The following is a 24596-nucleotide window of genomic DNA, read 5'->3' as shown; positions in this document are numbered from 1 at the left end:
GATGACAGGGCCTAGTCCAGTACCCATTTGAAGTAAATTGAAAGACTTCCATTCATTTCACTGCGAGTTGGATTGGGCCCACGGAACTCAGAACAAACCTTCATTTTTTTATCTTTGCCAACAAAGGTAAAACTCTTTGGATTGCTCTTCTAGATCCTGTCTAGGAGTAGTTAACCCCTTCACTTGCTTGGTGACTGCTGAAATGTATGCTTATGGCAGAGACTTTGTTCCATTTCCCCATAAAACTCAGCACATCAAGCCTTCCCTTCTGACCATATGCTGCCACACTAGGATTTTCTCTAGATACATTATGGCTTGTCTTTCTTAAGCAGGATTCAAGACCATCACCTGCAATAAAGTATAGCACTTAGCACTTGGAATCCAAATCAATTTAGTTCATTGCTACATTGGAGTTCTGACAAGGGTTGTGTACCTTTGCGGTAATGCTTACCTTGTGGCACACACAGTTTATCATATAAAGTGGATGTGGATTTCATTATGAGAGTGTAGAAGATGACCCAGAGTAGCAGCAAGTGAATGAAAAGGGAACATTTTAACAAAGGTGTACAGTGAGCATCTTTTATAACATCTTAAGTTTTGATGTCACTAGAAAAAATAAGAACCCTTAGTAAAGAAACATTATCCTCCAATTTAAGAAAATAAATAAATTAAAAAGCAGAGCATTTTTTCAGTTTGCTGTTTAATATATAATCAGGGTTTTTAATAATCTTTTATAGAGATAGGTTGGGACCCAAAAGCCTCTGAATTTGGGGAAGATTTATATCCAAATTACAGTTTTCTCTCTAATGGGAAAACCAAAGTCCTGACTCTGAATATCCCCTGAACTCTACGAAAGTTCTGATCTGGAACTTCATAGCTGGTCCCATGTTCTGTAGTGGGTTGAAACAAACCCCCAGCCTGAATCCTGCTGATATCTGAACCCCCCTGAATTTACACTGGTAAGAACTGAATCAAGATATTAATCTGGGGCCAAACTTTGCAGCTCATGTCCTTTGTTCAGTTTTTTTGTATTTAAAAACACAGAAATCATTAAAACACAAAAGTACTGTGGAGTACATAGCTTGTATAGCCAGGTCCCAATGAGTACATCTACACTGCAGCTGGAAGTGAGTCTCACAGCCCCAGTAAACAGATTCACGCTAGCGGGTCCTGAGCATGCACGCTAAAAACAGCAATGTGGATGTTCTGGCTCAAGGAGGAACTCGGACTCTGAAGCCCACCCATCCTAGGCTTTAGAGCCCAAGCTCCAGCCTGAGCCAAAACGTCTACATTGCTCTTTTTACCATGCTAGCACTTGTTTGACCCTTGCTAGCACAAGTCTGTCCACTCAGGCTTGCACCCAGCTGCAATGTAGACCTACCCAGTAGTGTCCACTCTTTAATTACTCGCCAAACCAGCTTCAGCAAACACCTCTTCTCAAAAGCTTAATTTCTACAGCTGTGAGAGTAATAGACTGCACAAGAGTATGACACAACGTAGCAAAGTTTGTTGTAGGCCACACTTTTGTGGGCAGGGGAAAGAAGAAGGGCCTGAGCAGATGGAAATCAAGCCCATGAGTTGAGGAGAATAATAAAGGGACATTAATCCACAGTACCACACCATCTCTGACACGGTGGCATAAGCAATAGAAAATAACTTAACTCTGAGAGGTGGGGGAAATGCAGTAAAAAATGAATTGTGTTATAGTTTCTAAAACCTGCCTCCATTAAAAAAACAAATGTGCCTAAACAATGGCAAGGTGTGTGATGCTCACATAAATCTCCCACTTCAGCAGATGGGAAACATGTAAAACCTTAGGAAACAGTATCAGAAAATACTATAAATGTTAAGACGGCTGAGATCATAGATTAATAAAGATCCAACACTCAGTCTCCAGGGTCTTCCTCATCGGATCCATCCTCACGGCCGTCTGCTTTGATTTTCTCCAATAAACATGTGGCTGACTCTTTATTCCCAGAAAACTTATTGATGTTCCTTATAAGTGACACATAATTTTGCTGGATATAAGATACTTGCAGGCTTGTTCTGCAACTGCCAATTCCTTCCTTTTCTCCGGGATGATCAGGCTAAGGCCAAAAGAAGAACAGGAGTACTTGTGGCACCTTAGAGACTAACAAATTTATTAGAGCATAAGCTTTCGTGGACTACAGCCCACTTCTTCGGATGCATATAGAATGGAACATATAATGAGGAGATATATATACACACATACAGAGAGCATAAACAGGTGGGAGTTGTCTTACCAACTCTGAGAGGCCAATTAATTAAGAGGAAAAAAAAAAAAAAAAACAAACTTTTGAAGTGATAATCAAGCTAGCCAAGTACAGACAGTGTGATAAGAAGTGTGAGAATACTTACAAGGGGAGATAGAGTCAACGTTTGTAATGGCTCAGCCATTCCCAGTCCTTATTCAAACCGGAGTTGATTGTGTCTAGTTTGCATATCAATTCTAGCTCTGCAGTCTCTCGTTGGAGTCTGTTTTTGAAGTTTTTCTGTTGTAATATAGCCACCCGCAGGTCTGTCATTGAATGACCAGACAGGTTAAAGTGTTCTCCCACTGGTTTTTGAGTATTTTGATTCCTGATGTCAGATTTGTGTCCATTAATTCTTTTGCGTAGAGACTGTCCGGTTTGGCCAATGTACATGGCAGAGGGGCATTGCTGGCACATGATGGCATATATCACATTGGTAGATGTGGGCTAAGGCCCAGAGGGAGCAAAATCAGTTTGTATCCCTCTGTTCCCTTTCATGACATAGTCAAGACCCTACCCCTGTCATGTGGCTGTAGTAATGTAATGATAAGCCATCTGCTGCCTTCTCCAGACCTCTGTGCACATTTAAGAAGAAGTTCAGTGTTCTATCGCATCCTTCTGATCCTCCTTTAAATTCATACTAAGTAGTGTAATGAGCATTCTAATGAAGGTAAATGGATCCAAATCTTCCCACTGGGATCAGAGCTGTTTTCTGGCATGAGCAGAGCTTATGGCTGAGGGAGGGGAAGAGGGGGGCCTGATCCATTGGAGGGGGGATGGGGCAGTTTAAAGGACAGTACCCAAATTTAATGTAACACTGTGAGGTTTGCTGCTATTCCAGAGCATTGATCAAAGAGGGAGGGGAAGGACAGTGTCAGGGAATGAGGATTCCCCAGAATAACCTTACAGGGGAGGAGTGGAAGGGCCATAATCTTGAAGCCAACAGTGATCTAAGGATCCCACCACTCGTGATCTCCTTTGGGGCCGATCCCTGCGGGCTTTTCTTAAGTGTTTTTAGTGCTTCTACTCTGGCAAACTTCCACTGTGTGTCAGAGACTGAGTTCAGTAAGAGTTTGCCTGAGTAAGGAGCAAGAAAAGACTGAGTAAGGACTTTTGGCTCTTGGCTTTCAGTAAGCATTAAACAGAGCTTTATAACTGATTAGGGCTAGATTGTGACATTTAGGCACTGGGCAGCCTCTAGAATCAAAATCCTTTTCTAAATGCAGAGGGAAGGGTACACACACTGCAACATCATTGCTTCCCTCTGTAACCATGGCCACCTCCCTTCAGCATGAGGGACTGCAACTGTCCCCAGTGCTTGCATGGGGAATAAATAGGGTTCAAAAGACTTCTTGCATTGTGCTCCATGCAAAGACCAGGGCCAATCTGGCCTTTACAGTCTTTAATAATTATCTCACAGTTCTTAATATACATTTGAGTGTTGATTTTTGGTTGTGGTGTTTTAGCTTCAAGCCATTCCGAGTGTTTTTCCACAGCTCTCTTTACCTTCATGATCAGGTAGGTTAAATGGGTCCATAGTTTCTAGTTTGTCTAGTGCTGCATGTAACTAACTTCCCATTTTTGCAATGGAACAAATCTAGTCGAGTCCTACAGGAACAACACGACCACAACTCTGCTCTTCTAACAGGTGATTTGAAAGGTCAAAGAGTATTTATGGTCAATGTTTTTAAGGTTAAAATATACATTGCAGAATGAAAATTGTGTTTACTCTCACATTTGTGCTATTTTCTTCCTTTGTTTGGGGTTTTTGCCCCAGGAAGGAGAAAGGATTAGTAATAAAACATACATTCCCGTGTATCTTTCCCCCTAAATATAGATTACATTCTTTTAATCTGGCTTTGAATGGAAATAAAGAAGTCTTAAAGCTAAATGATGATTATGCTAAGAGCATTTCTGGCATTGTTGGCAATAGTACCATTCAGTTACATATTTTCCATGTGTTTTATTTACCCTTTTTGAGCATCTTCTAACTGGTAATTGTCACCACCTGACCTAATGAATTTTACATCTTTAATATTGATGGCAAAAATGTAGACATATCCTCTTGTTTATGGAGGTCAGATAATTTTAGGATTCTGACTGGGGTGATGCAAAAAGTATAAAATAAAAATGGAATACACAAATAATTAAAAACTATGCTCTGGAGAATCTGTATATTGCATAAAGACATTAGCAAAACTAGCACTGAGATGGATGATTCCTTTCGAAGGGAAAAGTAACAGTATTAAGAATGCCTCAAAATCATCAGTGGTAAAATTAGACAAAGAAGGAGAAACTCTGCCTAAAGTATCCCCTGTATAAATGTACAAGAGAAGAAGGGGGAGGCATGTGAGATGAGAGGCTGAGAAACAGACACTGCTTGTTTCATGTAACAGGCATTGAGAAAGTACATGCAGGGCCGGCTCCAGCATTTCTGCCGCCCCAAGCAAAAAAAAAAAGCCGTGATCGGCGGCGGCAGCTCAACGGCATGTCTTTCGCTCCTAGAGGGAGTGAGGGACCTGCCGCCCCCGAATTGCCGCAGGTGCCGCCCCTCTCCCTTGGCCGCCCCAAGCACCTGCTTGTTAAGCTGGTGCCTGGAGCCGGCCCTGAGTACAAGTAATGATTTGTTTGTAGTTCTTTTTACTTGAAACTTTGGATGCATTTTGAACATTGAATTAAAAATCAACTGTTGCTGGCTTTTGTGATGGTGTGATCTGTAACCAGCAAAGCAGTAGCTTCTTCCCCACAGCTTAATGAGACTGTAAACAGGCATGACTTGAAAGTAGTCAGCCAATCAAATAACAGAATTCTGAAAAGGTTAAATAAGTGCAACGCTGTATTATAATATATAGCATATAATATAGTAGATGAACTATTACAACTCTGAAACTTTATTTTGGTCACTACGACTGTGACCAGGGTAAAAAAAAAAAAAGGCAAGGCATGAATCCATTACACTTGTGTCATCTGCTCTCACCCTGGTATAAACCTGGGTAACTCCACTGGCTTCAGTAGCGTTATTCCAGATTTGAACTGGAGTGAGAGAACGGATTTTGGCCTCTTGATTTTACAGTGCTATGTATGTGGCCTCAGTCCTGCAAAGACTTCTGTGTATGCTTAACCTTATGCACAGTAAATAGCTCCATCTTAAATTGGGCATAAAGTTAAGCAAGTGCATAAACCTTTGCAGGGATAGGGCCTATGATAGACCGTGCCTTTCAAGAAATATGTTGATTTAACCAAAAAGAGAGATCCCTATTGTTAAGCAAATGTGCATAGAATTCATTCAGGATACAGAGCTTACTCATTTTAGTATCTTTATTTTTTAATCATTTTTTGCCTTCTTACCTAAAAGTTTTTCTATGTTGCCTATGAAATTACACTGAAATCTCATTCTAACATTCATTTCATTCTAACAGTTACTCTTACTGTTTAATCTAAAATGTTTTCCTTACATGAACATCTTTGTGTACAGGGCATCTTGAATAGTGAAGTGGAGCCTCTTTGGTGAAAAAGAATATTTCTTATGACAACATTTTTGTTGTTAATTTAGTCTGGCTAAAATTACATACATATTCATGCATCTTAATAAGAACAAAGCTTTACTCTTGGATATTTTCCATAAATTTGTCCTCATAAGCAATTTGATAGACATCTACTATAACTGTAATGGTGGAAGTTTACAGTAAATCAGTCTCCCTGGTTTAAAAATCTATAATTTATTAACCCATTCCCCAAAGGTCCAACACTTCATATAAGATTACAAGAAAATTGTCACTATTTTTTATTTTAGAGCAGGGAGCATTTTATAATCGGAGTATATTGTCTAATTGTTATAAAATTTATTGTGTTTTACTAATGTAAAATCAATTTAGCTCTTGATATTAATTGAGCGTAAGATTATGGATGGCCAAAAAGGGCTTCAAAACATGAGCTCATTATTATAACTATGTTTTTCAGCTAGGGTTTTCTATATTAAGTCTGATCAACATTTAGCTCTGACACTGTTGTACAATTCCCATACTGGCTATGTGGGTTAACCATGGTAGTGGTGAACACAAAGCTTAGATAATTTAATTCAAGCTGTAGTATTGGTAATGTGATATCACTAATAAACTTCCCATTAATCACTGAAGTATTAGTCTGAGAACAGATGCAGATGCTGCAAGTAGGATAAAGTGTCACCCCAGAGTACTGTGACAGACAGTATCACAAAGGGATGAGGGTGGCACCATACAAGTTGACTGGTAAATCTGTTGCCCTGTGGTCAAAAATACATTGTTAAATATATTCCCTTACAAATAAAGCTCAAGATGAACAGTAGACTACATTTTTGTTTCCATTCTCAGTACTTTTATCTGTATTATTTAGCACAGGTTTTATTAAGAACACTGAAAGGTTAACTCGTTGTCTTTTTTATTTTCTTATTTGCTATTTTGCATAGGTAAAACATTGAAACTCAGTGTTCATAGATTCATAGATTATAGGACTGGAAGGGACCTCGAGAGGTCATCGAGTCCAGTCCCCTGCCCGCATGGCAGGACCAAATACTGTCTAGACCATCCCTGATAGACATTTATCTAACCTACTCTTAAATATCTCCAGAGACGGAGATTCCACAACCTCCCTAGGCAATTTGTTCCAGTGTTTAACCACCCTGACAGTTAGGAACTTTTTCCTAATGTCCAACCTAGACCTCCCTTGCTGCAGTTTAAACCCATTGTTTCTGGTTCTATCCTTAGAGGCTAAGGTGAACAAGTTCTCTCCCTCCTCCTTTTAGATACCTGAAAACTGCTATCATGTCCCCTCTCAGTCTTCTCTTTTCCAAACTAAACAAACCCAGTTCTTTCAGCCTTCCTTCATAGGTCATGTTCTCAAGACCTTTAATCATTCTTGTTGCTCTTCTTTGGGTGTTGACAGCTTCTGTGGTTTTATCATAAGCCTTGTGAAATTGAATGTTTTCTTAAAGCCCTAGCTGCTGGAGTCAGGTTATTACATGAGAATCTCAGCCTGCATTTTAAAAAAAGTAACTTTCTAGCTTTCATGGCTGTAGAGAAAAGATTGAAGATGTGAATCCCACAGGCTCAAAAACCAGAAGGTAAACAAAAAGAACACAACATTTATTATTTTTTAAATCTCGTGATTGTTGGGGACCTGACCTTTAAACTAATTAAAGAAATACCATTACCAGAAAAAAATTAACACTTTTTTTATTTTTAAAACCTCCTTCCCTAAACTACTCTTAGTGCTTTAGTAACGTAGGCCCTGGCCTTACAAGTAGTTCCAGGTGTCCGCTTCCATGCTTCCACCTGCACATAACACCTCTGAAGTCAATGGGTTCTGCACAGGTGTGACGGTCTGGCCATGTGAATCCAAGTGTAATGACGGTGTGTAGGAATGGAACCTTCTACCATAAACTGAAAGCATTTTAAAATCTAATCTACTTTTCATTATTTCTATGGTTTACTTCTCACTCAGCTTTTACGATCGAGCTAGACTGGTCAATGTCACCTTTGTTTCAGTTTCACTTTCTGGTTCTTATGCATGTGCAGAATTTTGTTATGGTTCGGTTCTTAGTAGCACAGGGGAATGGTTAGCTAGAAAGAAAAATCTCTGAATTTATTGAAACATTTTTGTTCCTATTAAGTTTTGTAAATACAAACATACCCTTTTACAAATGTAGTGTCTGAACTGCGTTGGTGTTGTCCCTTTAACCAAATCGTCCGATGACCTCATCACAGGGTTCTCATACCTGCTGACAATGTCAACATGAATGTTCATATAGTTTGACACTTCCTATAAAATGTTTATTTTATTTCTCACAAAGACTTCTGCTGACATGGTATCAGGCCACGATATAAGCATTTTTAAAATCTCTTCCAGGCACAGCCATTTTGAGTATGGATTTCCCCACAGGAGCTGCAAAATAGGCACTCTGTAACATACAGAACAGTTATGAAGGCTCCAATCATGCAAAAATGGGGGCATTTGCTGAATTTTGTGCACGAGTAGTGCCTAGCATTCAATTGGACTCCTCATAAGTGTAAAAACAAGCAGTTACACAAACGTTTGCAGAACTGGGGCCTGATTTAATACACTTTTATCTTGGAAAAACCACTACTGGTATACCCCAACTTCAGGAGATGTGCTGATCCATGAAGGCTACATATCTAAATTTAAAACTGAACCCCCAAAATCAAAGGCAGATTTACCAATGACAGGGAGCCCCCAAAATGCAGGACAAATCTCATCTGAAAACCTGCCCCTAAGTCCCGGCCGGCGGCGCAGTAGGGCTCAGGCAGGCAGATTGCCTGCATTCTGTGGCCAGGGGCCCCACGCCACTCCTGGAAGCTGCTGGCACGTCTCTGTGTGCCCCTGGTGGTGGGGGAGGCTGCTCTTCACGCTGCCCCGGCCCAAGGCAGCGCATGGAGACCCGCTGCCCCCTTCCCTCCAAGGGACGCGTAGAGATGTGCCAGCAGCAGCACAGCAGAGCTAAGGCAGCTCCCTGCCCATGCTGCCTGCCTCCCTCCCTCCGCACCGTGCTGGTCTCGGAAGCAGCAGGCATGTCCCTGCAGCCCCTGGTGGGGGGTGTCTCTTTGTGCATTGCTCCCACCCCGAGCACCGACTCTGTAGCGCCCATTGGCTGGGAACTGCGGCCAATGGGAGCTGTGGAGGCGGTGCCTGCTGGCAGCGGTGCACAGAGACCCCCCTGCCCAACCCCCTGCCTAGGAGCCACTGCCAGAGGGGTGTGCCGGTCGTTTTGGGAACCACGCTGCCTCCCTGACCTTTGCAGCACCCCAGCCCAGAGCCTGCACCCCACACCCAAACTTCCTTCCAGAGCCCTCACCTCCTCTCACGCCCCAACCCCCTGCCCCAGCCCAGAGCCTGCACCCCACACCCAAACTTCCTCCCAGAGCCAGCACCTCTCACCCCATGCCCCAATCAAGGTATCTCCCTTTATTTTCATTTACTTCCTAGTACTTATAATATAGGAGGAGGATGAAGGAAAAAAAGAATGAAAAACTGTGGGGCGAGAGAATGTTCTTTTTCTTGGCTGCGTCCCAAGGGTGTGGGGGGTGAAAAATGAAGCTGTGCACAAGGCCCCACTAACTCTAAATCCGCCACTGCCCAAAATGATCTTGGTTTATATCATCCCTGAGTAAAGGCTTGAAATTGACACGGGGGAGGGATTCATTTTACATGTTACTACTTGGAGAAGAAAGAGAGCGCATGCTGCAGCATATTCCAGAAAAAAAATTCCTGTCTAAATTCAATTCTGGGACTGATCCTGCAGCCCTGACTCACATGGGAAGAGCTGGTAGAATATTATACCTAAGTAGTTTATCCAATTAATTATCTGTGGAATACATTATTTTCCTACTCTTCTACCAGCTATATAGACTTTCATATGCCATTCGTGAGATACATTATTCACCAACTTGTTTTTCAGAAAAGGAGAATAATTTATTTGCAGATAATTTTTTCTACTATTCAATAAGCTGTGGACTTTGGGTCCTTTTACGTGAGACCGCTGCAAATAAAACATATCCTCCTTCCTGGAAGGACATACCTTTCTTCTTCCTTCCCACCGGTCAGCAACAGAATATTTCAAGCCACAAAATAGCCAGTATTAGTAAGCAATACCAGTAAGTTGTCATTTCACATGGTGTCATTTATTTTATAATGGTATATTTTGATTTGATGTCTATCTGACCACAAAATCTAAGAGTTTTGGCTTTGAGTTGAATGGGAGTCTCTTTAATTCAGTGCAACCTGTGTCTTGAAATATAAGATATGTTGCTAAGGTTCATTCTTCTGCCTTAACGCTGAGCTTTTTCTTTCATGCCATGAGCAACACTGCAAAGGAGGATGCTGTGATATGGCATGGCAGTACCCTCCAGTGTGAGCATATCAACCTAAATTAGACAGATTTTTTTTCCTTCTAAATGCCAGGTAAAGAGTCCCATTATAAAGTAAACATCTGCCCCAGAGAGAAGGAAGAAGGAGGGGGTATAAACCTGAGATCACAAAGTCCTTGCTGTCACAACCTGTGGCTATTTTTATCACGAATTGGTATAAGCCACCACTGGCCTTTTCTTTTGTAAGAGGAAGCATTTTAAGATATAATGGAAAATGGTATATGGACAGGAAGAAGAATGTACAGAGAAGTGAGGGCATTTGCTGCAGGTCCAAGTAACTAGTAGAGTGTGTGAATATTATCTTGCTGGATGCTATAATTATTATTTCTATTGCAGTAGAATACAGAGGCTCCAATTGTGGCCCCAATTTTATAGGCATATATGAACACTTAGAAAGTCATGGTCTTTAGCCGAAAGAGCTTGCAATCAAAGACAACAAGCAACACACTAAAGGGAGGAGGAGAGGAATACTATCAAAACGTGCATCAATTTATATACATTATAGATCCCATTTTCAAAACCAGGGCACTTAACGTTGCATAAAACGCAACCTCATCTGTCTTGGGTCCAAAATCCACATTTGCATCTATAAGAGGTGTTTATGTCAGTCCATTTTTGTGTGCAGCTGGTGTGCATGCATTTTTGTGGGCAAGTTTATTGGGAGTACTCTCATTTCAGCATGTGGCACTCGTGAATTATGCCAGTACATTCTAACAAGGGATAAGATTTTATCTATTCAGAACATAATTCTGACATCAGAAAATGCGTTAGTGGGAAGATGTGGGTTAAGCTTCCTGGTTTATTATTTCTCGCGGCAGCAAGTGCTGGTCTTTGTAGGGCCTTAAAAATGGGGAGTAAGAAGGTGAAATGAATGGATTTCAAGACTGTGACAAGAAGTTGGTGTATCCTTGAAGGCTGAAGTGCAAAGTTTGTAGAACCTCCCCCTCCCCATGTATGGCATGGTTCATGAACAGTGACAGAGTGGGGAATAATTCTATAGTGCTGCAGCAACAGAAGTATGGTTTGTAAATGTATTGCGTATATGGGAAATAATTGTTTAATAGCAATATGGCTTGGTAATTAAAAATCTATCCTTTCATTCACTTCATTGTATAAATAATATTTTTCCCCATAGGCCAAGTACCCAGATCTGAAAACTATCATTAAAACATTTTGTCGACTTGTTCCAAAATTAGTATCTCCTTTTGTGTCAACAAGAAGCTTAGAAACCTCTTTGCAATCCAGGGATGCTCAAGGAATGAAAGAATTAAGAGTTAGTCAGCACTATTAAGAGCGATCTTAAAATGAAAAACGGATGAAAACTATATTGCCAATGAAGAGACTTAAAACAGTTGTAAATGAGAATCAAGCCCATAGTGTTTCAATGAAGGCCAATTTAAACTTATCTGGCAGAGTAAAGGAGCCTTTAGGTGGGCATAAATGTAGTGGTCCCTTTTACACTGCCAGATGAGTGTAAATTGAGAATTAAGCCCCAAATCTTTAGAATCCTGTTCTGCTCACTTTATTTGTCCAAGTAGTCCCATTGAACTGTCCTTGATGAAGATTAATAGAATTTGGTCCTAAAAAGAAAAGGCATTTACATAAACATAAAAGATTTAAAAAAAATAAGGAAGGAACATTTTGTCTGGGTTCTTGGTGTAAACAGCTCATGTTTTTAAATCTATAGGGTATATTGAATAATGCATCCATTTAGGGGTCTAAATTTTTGATGGTGTTCCTTTAATTTACTCCAGCTCTGTTCCAAGAAAAAGAAATAACTTCTGGGCACAAGTCGTAATTCTAAGCAAGGTTCTTCTCAGTCTCAGCAATACTGAGATTCTCACTTTACGTAACTCTTTCAGCTTATAATATTTGGGACTTTGCTCTGACTTCTGGATCCCAAATTAATTTTTGAATCCAACCTCTCCCAAGTCACCAGTTGAAATATGGCTAAACTGCATATTATTATTTCTGAAAGGGATATTGAGATCCTGATTCATGCTATCAATACTTCACAGTTGGATTACTGTAATGCATTTCATTTCGATCTTCCTGTATCTCTTGAGAGTTGCCAGCAAATGGTCCAGAACTTAACAGTTAGACTTCTTTCCTATTAGAGTTGTCACTAGCATATCTCTTGAATTCTTTATAAGCTTTGCTGGTGTGATCTAGAATAAAAGCTTGCTTGTGACTTTCAAGCATTGATATGGCTTTGCTCCAACTTCCTTTTTTGACCTTCTTGTTTCCTTGTATTCCGTGTCCATTGCTTGGATTGCAAGATAGCTGTTTCTCTCCCCGGGCTTGTCACCTTAGAATAGTGGTTGCAAGTGTTTTTATCCATTGGTGTCACAACACTAGAAAGTTCTGTCTCATTAAAATTGTCTTAATTTTGAATTCAGGAACTTGAAAGCATGCATGTTTGATTTCATATTTAAATAGTTTTAACTAAGAATTGTTGGTATTTTGGGATAAATTGCCCTTGTGTTTTGTTTTACTCAGTTTTGTCCCATGAGGTCATATGTATAATAAAATCATAATGTATATTTAATATGGTAATGATATATATGCACATCAATATAGCATTTAACTGTAAAATTAACACTTTTCATGTTATTCATAAATGTCTTTGCAGTATTTTACATGTCTGATTAATTACTATCATGTACTCAATATGCTAATTTAGAAAGAGACCATATTTGGTGGTGGTGATTATTATTTCATAACCAGTCACATAATAGTTTTGCAGTTTGTGTGCTCTTGCTTTTAGCTTTCTTTTTTGCACAAATTGCAAAAGTTCCATCTTTGCTGAAACACAGCCCCTTTCCTTGTTTTTAACAGGTGAAATAAAAGGTATAAACATTGTTTGGCCCTTCCTTAATAGCTTATTTCTGATCTCCCTAGTATCAGAATAAATTTGGCATAATTCTAGTGAATTTCTACTGGTGTCAAATTGGTGAAAGATCAAACTTAGGCACCCAGTGTTTGGTACATGCTGTGTAAATCTTCTGGATAAGAAATACATTTAGAAAAAGTGCCTATTTGAAAAGGAGGTTTCCTTTAATTAAACTGGGGAGGTGAAAATGATGAGTATTGAATGTTTAATGCAACATTTTAGATGCCCTGGGTTTTTTTCTCTTTTCTTTCTTTGCACATTCACCTCATCTTGAGCAGAAATAAAAGGTTCAAGGCTTGTCACCATCAGTTTATAGATAGCTGTTTAAAAATAATGAGATATTGGGTATTGTAAGGCTCAGGGCTGTCTTGCCAGACTCATTTATTTCCATTCACCTTTGTCAGAATTGCAGACAGAAGACATTCAATTAAAAGTTGTCACCTGTTGCATATGACCTAATTTGTACTTGTAGGTGTCACAGTTTAGGGTACTGTATTCATATGGCGCCATTTATTTATTTATTTTAAATGTAAAACAACAGTTCACTTGGGAAACATTTTGGGCCATGTTATAAAATGTGACACCATTTCTATAGAGGTTACTATTCACAGCAGTCACTTGTGCAGAAATAATGGAATGTATTTGCACAAAATTTCATTTACATGGGAAGATTGACTTTAAGTGAGTTTTATGCATAAACATTGCTTTGTTTTATGCACAAATAATAGTGCACACAAATTCCATGTGACGATTGCTACATGTAAGGTTAAAACTTCTTGCAAAGAAGGAGAAGTATTATCCTCATTTTAAGGCCAGGAAAACAACTTGCCTGCAATTATAAAGTAAGTTAGTTGCATAGTAAAATAGAGAACATAAGACTACTGACACCCAGCCAGCTGCTCTAATCATTAGACATGCTATATTCCCAAATTAGAATGTTACGAGGATGTCTCTTGTAGATGGTAAATTCCATCCCTTTGAAAAAAATTAGCAAATATCTTTTGGGCGCTGGCTAGGGGTGAAAGTAACTTAAAAGTATTAGTGGTACGGAGGCCTGGCTCTGGGCCCCCGGACGGGGCTGGGCCTCGGGCAAAGGGGTGGGGCCTCGGGCGGGGCTGGGGGGTCAGCCTCCCCCAGTCAGCCCTTCAGCACTGCCCGGCCCGCGCTGCCTGGGGCTCCGGCGGCGATTTAAAGGGCCTGGGGCTCCAGCTGCTGCCGCGGTAGCAGCAGCAGTGGCCAGGAGGCCTGGGCCCTTTTAAATTGCCGGGGCCGGGGCAGGTGCCCCTTTTGCCTCCCGTCCTCGGCAGTCCTGGGGAGGGGCCAAAGGGGCAGTGACGCTAAAGCACTGCTACTGCAGTGCTTTAAAGAGGGTCCTTAAAGCACTGCCGCGGCAGCAGTATCAGCTGTGTACCAGCCCATACCAGCGGCCGCTTTTTACCGGTACTCTGTACTGGTCTGTACTGGTCCACTTTCACCTCTGGTTCTGACTGACTGTAAAGTAGGAGGATGATTTTTAGACTTCATACGCAACACTAAATAATGTGTTCAATAGTGCAGGTTGCTATCAGGAAACAAAAACTCTGCAGACTTCCCCTTGCTAATTGTTAATTTAGCTGTAGAGCAAGAAAGCTTTAATATGAATCATGGCTTTTATCTTCTTTGATGATTTAGGACTCAGTTTTCAAAAAAATAAAAATAAAAATCAACGCCTAATGGCCATGCATTTTGCATCTCTGGCTGCATTTTCAGTTTTACCTCACATGCTTCCAAATATGCTACCAAATGATTTCAAACACTCACAAATTGGCAACTGCGCAATTCAGCACATACACCAAATGTACAGCAGTAGCAAATAAAGATAGCTCATGTTATCCTATGTTATTTATTGCACATTTCTAGTATACTGGATTCATTTTGATTTCAGGATTAACGGGCCTCACACTATTCTAATCCTAAAGTATAGAAATTACTGACCTGTCTTAATCTAAGTGTTGTTGCACACCTTATCTCCAGATACTTTCTGTCTACAGTTATGGAGGAAAAAAATAAATGTTTTACATACAGTACCCTAAATGTTTACTCATTTTGGCAAATAAATGCACAACTCAGTGTACATAATATTCACTCAACTTTATTCAGCAACCTTATAAATAAGCACAGCACGTCCAGGTTGAATTGGAACTCCCTATCAGAATGTTGTCCCGAAGGAGAACTGCATCAGAGTCTGCCACTAACATTCCTTCTGCAGATTCTGATACTGCTAATCTGGCTTTTGCCTCTAATACTGATGCTACTGCTCTTTCTGATGCTGAGTGAGGTGTTGTTCCTTCAGTTTCCTCTCTTGTTAGTCTCACTGTACAATCTTAAAACAATTTTGGGAGTCTTACAAGCATCACTTTTATAAGTGGGACTAATCCAATTTCTTATCCATGCTGTGGTGGAAGAGGCCACAGAGTACAGTAACTTCTATTGCACATCTTGAGCACATAATTGGAGGGAGAGCCTACCAAGAAGACGTGGGTGTGGAACTGCCACAATTCTCATGGCTACTGTAGGGGAGTTATAGAGGAAGCACAAATGCAATCCACAACATCCCTAAGGAAGTTAAAATGAAGGGTTTGATTCTCATCTCCCACCTGTTCTTCACTGCATTGACATGAGGGGAGTTAATTTTGATTTACTCTAGTGTAAGTTATTATTTACATTAATTACAGTAGCACCCACTGCATGCTAGGTGTTTTTCAGAAGCAATCCTGACCCCAAAGCATTCACAGATGAAGACATGCAACTTAAGGAAGTGGGGGAGAGGGATAAAATCTACTTTAAACAAAATAAAACCCTACATCTCAACTATTGTTGGCAATTTCTTGTAGGCAATCAGGATACAAGAGGGCCTTGAGGAGGGTTTGAAGGAGATGGTAGGGGCCTTGCAGATCAGTTCAGGAACTGTGTTCTGTGAATAAAGGGCACCATGCAAAGAAGCACAAAGATCTTTGTGGGAGAAATGAACAAATGGGCATCCGAGGCTGACATCATTAGTAGAATAGAGGGGGTGGTGACGGGCAACATGCTAAAGACACAAGAGTGATTAACAGGAGGGATAAGGTCACAAATAGCTTAAACTCCTTTCTTAATTTGTGCCAGATCTTTCCAGGGCTGAACCCCAGCATTTCTGGGCTTGTCACGTCAGTTATGAAAGTACAAAAATTGCTTGAGCCCCGGCACCTCTTTCATTACAAATTAAGCACTGCTTAAACTTGAGCCAGTGGAGCGGTTTAAAGAATTGAATGATGTAGTCAGATGAGGAAGAAGACCTTGGGAGCTGTATCTCACATGGACTGGAAGAGGGTATATGAGTGTTGGGGAGACCAGAGAGGATGAAGTTGAGATGAGAGCCTGGGCAAGGGTTTAACGATGTGCAAAGAAAGCAAAGGTTAGGTTTTAGAAATGTTAGCGGGATAAATGGTGTACTTTGGACATGGCCTGGACGTGTGGGGCAGGGATTGTCTTTGTGTTCTGTGTTTGTACAGCACCTAGCGCAATGTCATCCTGGTCCATAACGAGGGCTCCTAAGTGCTATGGTAATACAAATAATAAATCATAATACCCGATGGTACATATAAATGCAGGATTGGATTGATGGAGAAAAAGCAGAAATGCAAATATAGAGTATGGCTTGTCGTCACAGAAACTGGAACTGAAATAACTAAATTGGTTGTAACTCACAATGTAAGTTATTTCAGAGCACGTCTGTGTGTGGACATTCTTTATTTCAGAATAATAGTGCCCTGTTTCATTATTAGTTGAGTTGGTAAAGAATTGGCTTAACATCACACAGGAAGTTTGATAGGATTGGGAACTGAACCCAGTTCTATAGAGTCCTAGTCGGCACCAGACTATTCTTTCTGTAAGGTCAGCTGAAGAAACCCTTATGCCATATTGGACTGTGTAGTTACCTCTTCAAAAAAGTTTAGTTACTGCATTTATTTTTCTGTCTCTCCATATATTCTAGCCTGTGACTAATCCTTACCATCTGAGTTTTGTAAATCATGTCTAAGTGTGTGATTTCCCTTCCTGCTCTAACAGGTGATTTAGTGTTTGTAATTAGAGGCGAAGTGGAGTGTTCTGTTAGTTGCTTTAGTGTTGACTGCTGAAATCATGTTTTAATTGGTAATTGGCCCATTCCTTTAGTCCATATTGAGATAAAATTCTCATTGACATCACTGAGATATTTCCTGTTTAAGGATTTCAAGACAAAAGCTGACATTAGGGGCCAGATCCTCTGCTGATGTGAGTTCACTTGGCTTATGTTAAGCTATACCCATTTATACCAGTGGCCTCAGAGTATTGTAATAATAGAAGCCTTTTCATTGAAAATCTCAGATCACTTTAATGAGGTGGGCTAAGTACCATTATTTTCATTTTATGGATAGGGAAACTGATGCAATGACAGATTGAGTTGCCAAAGACACACTTGCACAGTTAGGGTTAGAACAAAAGTCTGCTTACTCCCTCTGTACTCTAAATATGTTCCACTGTGGCTCTGTTAATATTATAATCATACTATGTTTGCTTACACTAATTAACTTTATGACCAGGATATCAGATGTTAATATTATTCCCCGAAGCTGAGTCTTTTAAAAGCAACTTCATGCATTGTAATAGTTTGTTTTGGATAGGCAAAGTAGAGCAGGCGAACACAGAGGAGTGTATAGTTAGTTATAATGTCCCAAACAGGCAAATATACCTTTTCTGTTGTGACGACTCTCACAATTGCCATGGTTTACAGGTTGGGAGGTCAGGAATTGGGGGAGACTATATATATATATATATATATACACACACAAAATAAACCTCTCCAACTACTGGATTCCCATTCACCATGGAAAAACCACAAATAAACCACTTTTCACTAAGGGTCAGACTCTGGTGTGCTTTCTCACTTTTGAGTAACAAATTACTTTGCAAGTAGTCCTTATAAGACTCCCAATGTGAGTAAGAGTGTCAAAATTTGGTTCTAATATAGTTATTTGCTGTTAGGATTAAGCTAAAATTTAAGGACACATAATGGTAAATTCTATGTCTATACTAGTAAAAGGTCCATAGAACCCCAATTTGCTTTTCCATTTATATAATGGTATGTTAAAATCTAACATCTGGGGGGGGGGGGGAATTAAAAAGTATTTTTACACTAAAGTTAGAAATAATTACATTACAAAAGTATGTCATTTTAAATTGTTGTTGTTCAGCAATACATTTCCCTAAGATATTAAGAACTACACCTCTACCCCCATATAACGCAACCCGATATAACACAAATTCGGATATAATGTGGTAAAGCAGTACTCCGGGGGGGCGGGGCTGCACACTCCGGTGGATCAAAGCAAGTTCGATATAACACCGTTTCACCTATAACATGGTAAGATTTTTTGGCTCCCGAGGACAGCATTGTATCGAGGTAGAGGTGTATAATGCTCGCACGTTTGTTGTTGTTGTTTGTAAAAGTTGTGTATATAAGGATATCTAAATGCATGTGCGAGTGAATATATAGTTCTGTGTATGATTTTGCCACGTTGATACTTGTCTGTATTTCCTTCCCATTGAACATGTGAACAGTTTGAATGACCACCCTGCACCTTTAAGCACGGGGGGGAAAGGGGTGGCTTGGCTGGCTGGCTGAATGGAAACAATGCTTTATGGCGAGGGGAGAGGGGGATGAAAAACTTTTGCAAAAGGGGACAGCAGTGGTCGCTGACTCATCCCCTAGGAATGCGGGGTTTAAAAGGGACAGCTCTGGGCTGAAGCGTCCCTTTTACACAAAGCCATCTGAAGCAGGAACCACCATCCTTCCTCTTTATGTGGGAAAATACCAGGTTTGGTTAAGACCTGCTGTGGACATTACACTAACCGCCCCTTTTTTGTTAGGAGGGCTGGGAAGGAATTTTTCCCTTGCCACCATATTGACTTGGGTGCAATTGGGGGGGGTTTCGCCTTCCCCACCGTGGGCTCAGGAAGGGCTCTGTTCATGCATGGCATTAAGGGCAGTAGGCCATATGTCACAACTCATTATCTAAGTGTCCGGCTGTCCAGTGCAAGTACTCCATAGGAAAGGTATACAGTGACCAGATACATGGCTTGGAAAAGGACTTAAAAAGAGGTGTTCGTTAAAGGAAGGAACAGGGAGTGTTTGGGGACTCCTATGATTGGTATGGCAGAGAGCCAACTCTCTATTCTTATAGCCCACCTTAACCCTCCTATGAGGGAGGTGGATGGTAAGGTCCCGGCAATGGATTTACTGGAGGGACCTGGATGGAAAAAGAGGGGGAGCTGGTGGGAGCCCCCCGGATATGGTAAGGTCCCAGCAATAAATTTGCTGAAGGGGCCTGGATGGAAAAAGAGGGGGAGCTGGTAAAAAGTCCCCCCTGGGTAATTACAGAATAAATAGGGGTTTCCTGCACTGTACATTTTTATCCGTCGGGTAGTCCCAGACATCTAATAATAAAGTTGCGGCCTAATTAAACCCATATCAAATGTCTCCTTCTTTCGGTATAGCCAGACAATATGTATCTGTGCAAATGCAAGGGAGGAAAAATTGTTCTTCTTGGTAGATTTCTATTATTTTAATTTAATCTTCAGTTCCATTACTTTTTGATTAAACATACTTCTGTCCGATGCGATCCGTCTTTTATCTCTATGAAATCTGCTTCCAAGCAGAAAGAAAGATGACACCTGAATTATGCAGAATTCATTTTCTATCTATTTGTCTTAAAATGCTGGGCAGTCTTTTTATAATTCCACCAATCTCATATGTGGCTTGCTCTAATCCCCTGCCTTTTTCTGAATGTTCAACCAACAAGCCATGTCCTTTTTAATGTATTTTCTGGCAGTATAGTTTCTTGAATGTCAGTTTTCCTAGGTGGAGATCAAGCTCTTTGGGTGCTTATGGACATTTATTAACCATTAATTAAAAATTCTCTGTCTAATAAACTGTAATAACTTGTGCTAATGAATGTATATGCTTAACTTGAATTACAGATAAGCATACACATGTTGTGTTAATCTAATTCTGTTCCCGGTGAAGTTACTCTGGGCTTATACTATATAACTGAGATCAGAATTTGGTCTCGTGTGTAATATATATACACACAAATATGTTTATGATAAGGATAGATGAACACACTGTAAATACATAGATACATAAATACATAGAGATTTCATTTGTAAGTATGCTTTGACCTCTCTGGGTACATGATTGCTTTATTTTATGATTTATATAGTGTGATTCATAAATGTATATAGATTAGATCGGTAATTAATCAAAAATGTGTTTCCTGTGTTTAAGTAAGCGAATGTACAGTTTCAGTTAAAACCGTATGATCTCATGCAACACTGTCCAGGCTTGGAGATCACTACACAGTCTCATGATTAGCAAAGAGCATGGAGAACTCTTGCATAGAATTGTAGGTTGTGTATTGTACTTACTAACTTAGGGCTGAGTTTAATATAAATCTTTCCTCATGCTAGTAACCTTTACTGACAATAGTATTGAAGTCAATGAGAGCATCAAGTAAGGCGTCTGGTCTACCTGTGTAAGTAAGAGTTTGCAGGATTGGACCCTTCAGTTCACTTCTTCCAATCCTCAGTAACCAGTGTGTCGAGAACCTAGGCCTGGTCTACACTAACCCCCCAATTCAGACTAAGGTACGCAACTTCAGCTACGTGAATAACGTAGCTGAAGTCGACGTACCTTAGTTTGAACTTACCGCGGTCCAGACGTGGCAGGCAGGCTCCCCCGTCGACTCTGCGTACTCCTCGTGCCGAGCAGGATTACCGGAGTCGACAGGGAGCACTTCTGGGTTCGATTTATCGCGTCCAGACAAGACGCGATAAATCGAACCCAGAAGTTCGATTGCCTGCCGCCGAACCAGCGCGTAAGTATAGACAAGCCCTAAGTGTGTGAATAACAGAAAGGAAAGAGAGGGAGAAATGTCCAGAAGAAATGTAAACAAGAGAAGAGCTGAAGAGCTCGCTGTGGGATTTTTGACCCTTCATCAAAATATCCTTCTCCCACCAAAATCCATTTAGTCTCTCTCCTCTTTTGGTTGAAAAAGGAGTGATAGATCTTCCCTTGCAGTTAGCTTCTTTTTTTTTTCCTTCTCACCAGACAGCACACTGACCTTGCTCTTCTAGCCCTGCCAAAGGTGCCCCCAGACAGCAGTGGATCCCAACATCCCATGTTAAGTACAGGACTGGCCCTAGAGAAGGGGCTTTCACAAACTGGAGCTCCCATCCATTTGTAGATTTTTCTGAGTTCAAGCCAGCTCTGGAAAGAAGAAACATGAAGAAGGAAGGATGCGGAGAAGCAGCAGATGATGATAATGGGGAAGAGAGAGGAAAAATTAATCAGATAATGAAAAGAGAAGTGTGCAGTGAGGACATTGTCACATGTTGAGTTCTTCAATAGTTAAATCTGTGTCATCAGGGCAGGCACAAATGTGCTTGGCGTTGGTTTTCTTGTTGCATTACTTACTTGCTGAGGTTTTCTACAGCAAGGATGTGTTGCTGTTGGGTTATACTGACACTCTTTCTGGCTGCCTGGAATCTGTCTGGATGATTCAGAATGAAATAAAAATAATTTGTTGTTTTATGCATACCACCTACTTTTTTTTTTTTTTTGTGCTAGAGCAACTCCAGCTTGTTTCAGGAAGTTCAGTTCATATAAATCCCGTGCCTAGGTATCTCAAGTAACACAAATGTACTACTTAAGCCATATATAATGTGACAGCAGAATGCAAATGCTGATTTGGCTTTACTGATATCCAGATGAATGCAGATCTCTGTCCTTTGCAACCCCAACGTAACCCCTACTATTGAGTCATTTCAGAAGGATTTTAAACCATGTTTGCATCCCTATAATACTTCAAGAGGTTACTCTACAGTTACTGCAGTCAATTCTCTAGGCTATGTTAATTAAATCTTTTCTGTTGCTTTTAATAATTATGGTTGTGAGAAAAGAAATTTGCTTTGACTATGCTACGGAAATCTCTCAAAGCGCTAGGTAGAAGATTGTCACGTGAAATGCATCACAACGAAAGTATTAAATAAGTGTGTGTTTATTTTTCCCATTTTAGGGGTCCGCCTAGACAGAGTACGTGGAGGTCGCCAGAAGTACAAGCGCAGAATAGATGCAGAGAATAGCCCATACCTGAACCCTCAGCTAGTTCAGCCAGCCAAAAAGCCATGTAAGTACATTGGAAGTATCCGTTTTTTCTCTGCATCCAAACGTCAATAACTCCTGGACCCATTTTAAGCTTCCATTGACTTCTTTAGGACAAGCATTTGTCTCTAAAAGGCTACAGTAAGCGCTACATATTATCCAGTTAACATGAGCATTTTAAAAAAAATCTTATTAGTTATCTTCGTCTTTTCTCAGACTGTCAGATGAAGCTTTTTACAGGTGGAAGCATATTAATGCATGGTTTATGCAGTGCACATTTTTCATTTACAGGTTATATTTATTTTCATTGGTACATAAAACGGTTCATACTGTGATCATTAGTTCATTGGAGCTTCTAGTTTCAGATTTCACAAGAAAGTGATTTTTGTAGTTTTCACTAACTAAATGAGTTTGACTGCTCAACCTCCCAATGAAAATACATTAGGAGCCTCATTAATTTATAGCTATAGAAGGTTAACACACTAGCTAACATTAGATGAAAAGAGGAATGTGCTGCACTAATAACAAGCATAGGTTGGTAGTTCTGTCTCTGATGCCCTTATGGGCATTCTGTTTTTTTTTTTTTTTAAGTGTCCTTGGAAAAAAAACTAAAGAGAGCGAGAGAGAGATGATCATTCCTTTGCTAAAATACAAGTTCCATCCTCTTTGCAATTAACAATAAATAGTAGGAGGTTTTGCTCTGCAGCGTATACAAACTCAAGCAGCAACTACTAATTCCATAAAGCAAATTTAATTGCATTATATATCTAGTGCAAGAGACTACGGAATTAGCCTACAAAGGTATGAATTTCCTACCAAGTACTTGTGAACTCTTCCATATTTAGATCAGAATTCCCATACAGTTGTCACTGTCAAGAAGGCTATTTTGCTATCAAAGTGGGACAATCCTCCTTTTTTTTCCCTCCCCCCACCATTTAGGGAAAAATAAAAGGAGCATGGAGGTTTTGTGCCTGTGACACTATCTAGTGTGTAGAAAACAGTGTCTATTTCAGCTCATGTTCCCCAGTAGGGGACACTGCTGCGTACAATACACATGAGCATATGGGGATCTGTAGAGCAAATAAACAGTCTTTGAACTGTAAGCGAAAGGGCATTTTAGCTATGTCAAAGGAAAAACAACCAGTTTTACATAAAATTAAGGCTTAAGTGAACATATGGCATAGTTTCCTTTTGCCTTTCCAAAAAACATTATGCTGATTATACCTTCAATTGTCCAATCTGGCATCTTCTTCTCAGCCTGCATAAGCTGTTCCACCATTCTGTAAATACAATCTAGGGCTGCATTAAGCAGATTTTTCACATTATAATAAAAACTTTCTGATAATGCAATAAAATTTAATAAACTCTAAGGCTTAATTTCATTAGAGGTTTAGTTTTGCTGGATGCACAGATTGCCAGTTTTTTCATTTATTTTACATTGTCATTGAGTTGAAATGTTGATAGCTTCCTAGCATACAAAAAATATTCCAGTCCTTTAATATAGGCATAGGTTAACACTATTGTGCTGAAGTATCCAAGAAACTGTGTAAACCTGAGAGCATTGGGAAGTAGTGTATTACAATACCTTTAAGAAGATAACCACCAATTTCAGTAAACTCCATTTGTGTGAGATAAACTAATCTCCTTATTAATCATTATTACCTAAAGGCTTCTTTTAATTTTCCTTAGTTCACCCAATTACAGACATTTTTGTAACAAACACTTATAAAACTTAATTTTTGGATCCTGACAGATAAGTGTCAGGAAACAGTTGAATTGGTTTTATTGAGGAAGTAGCCTGGGAGATTTTCTGGACCCTGACTGATAGTTTATGCATAACAAAGGCACAGGAATGAAAATTGGGTTCTATTGATTCTAATTAGGGAAACATTAAATAAGATTTACCTAGAAATGGTGCTCATGGCTATTCAATTTCCTCTGTGATGGGGCTTTCTGAGAACATTCAGAATTTCCCTATGCCTTGTACTAAACCATGCTTCAATACATGTAGCGTTTTTCTCTGTAGTGAAATAACAGGGATTAGGAGGTCTCTTCTAGACAGACCTCTTTCTGCCCTTTTTTGCATTTCCTTTCTTATCTACAGAATCTAGTGGCCTGCCTTCAGGTCTTGTTGTGTTGTCAGAATAATGAAAGTGGAGATTTTGTGAAGCAGAAATGAAAATGTACACTATTCTTGAATCATCTGCAAGAAGCAAACATTTGATGAAGATGCTGTTATTAAAAAAAAAAAAAAAAAAAAAAGGAGATTTCCAGTCTGTTCCTTGTGTGAGTCT

General features: G+C 40.0%; 1 protein-coding gene across 9 annotated transcripts in view; it reads left to right on the top strand.

Moving 5' to 3' along the window:
• The window catches only part of ESRRG (estrogen related receptor gamma), a 468749-nt gene that overhangs the window by 380055 nt on the left and 64098 nt on the right, over positions 1-24596 (top strand). For all 9 annotated transcript variants that reach the window (XM_034764592.1, XM_034764593.1, XM_034764591.1 and 6 more), the window contains one exon: positions 22217-22327. In XM_034764592.1, coding sequence (XP_034620483.1) covers positions 22217-22327 — 111 coding nt within the window. The remainder of the gene's footprint in view (positions 1-22216; positions 22328-24596) is intronic.

The sequence above is a fragment of the Trachemys scripta genome, chromosome 3 (assembly GCF_013100865.1).
Source record: "Trachemys scripta elegans isolate TJP31775 chromosome 3, CAS_Tse_1.0, whole genome shotgun sequence".
NCBI lineage: Eukaryota > Metazoa > Chordata > Testudines > Emydidae > Trachemys > Trachemys scripta.
This window is presented reverse-complemented; position numbering and strand designations above follow the sequence as displayed.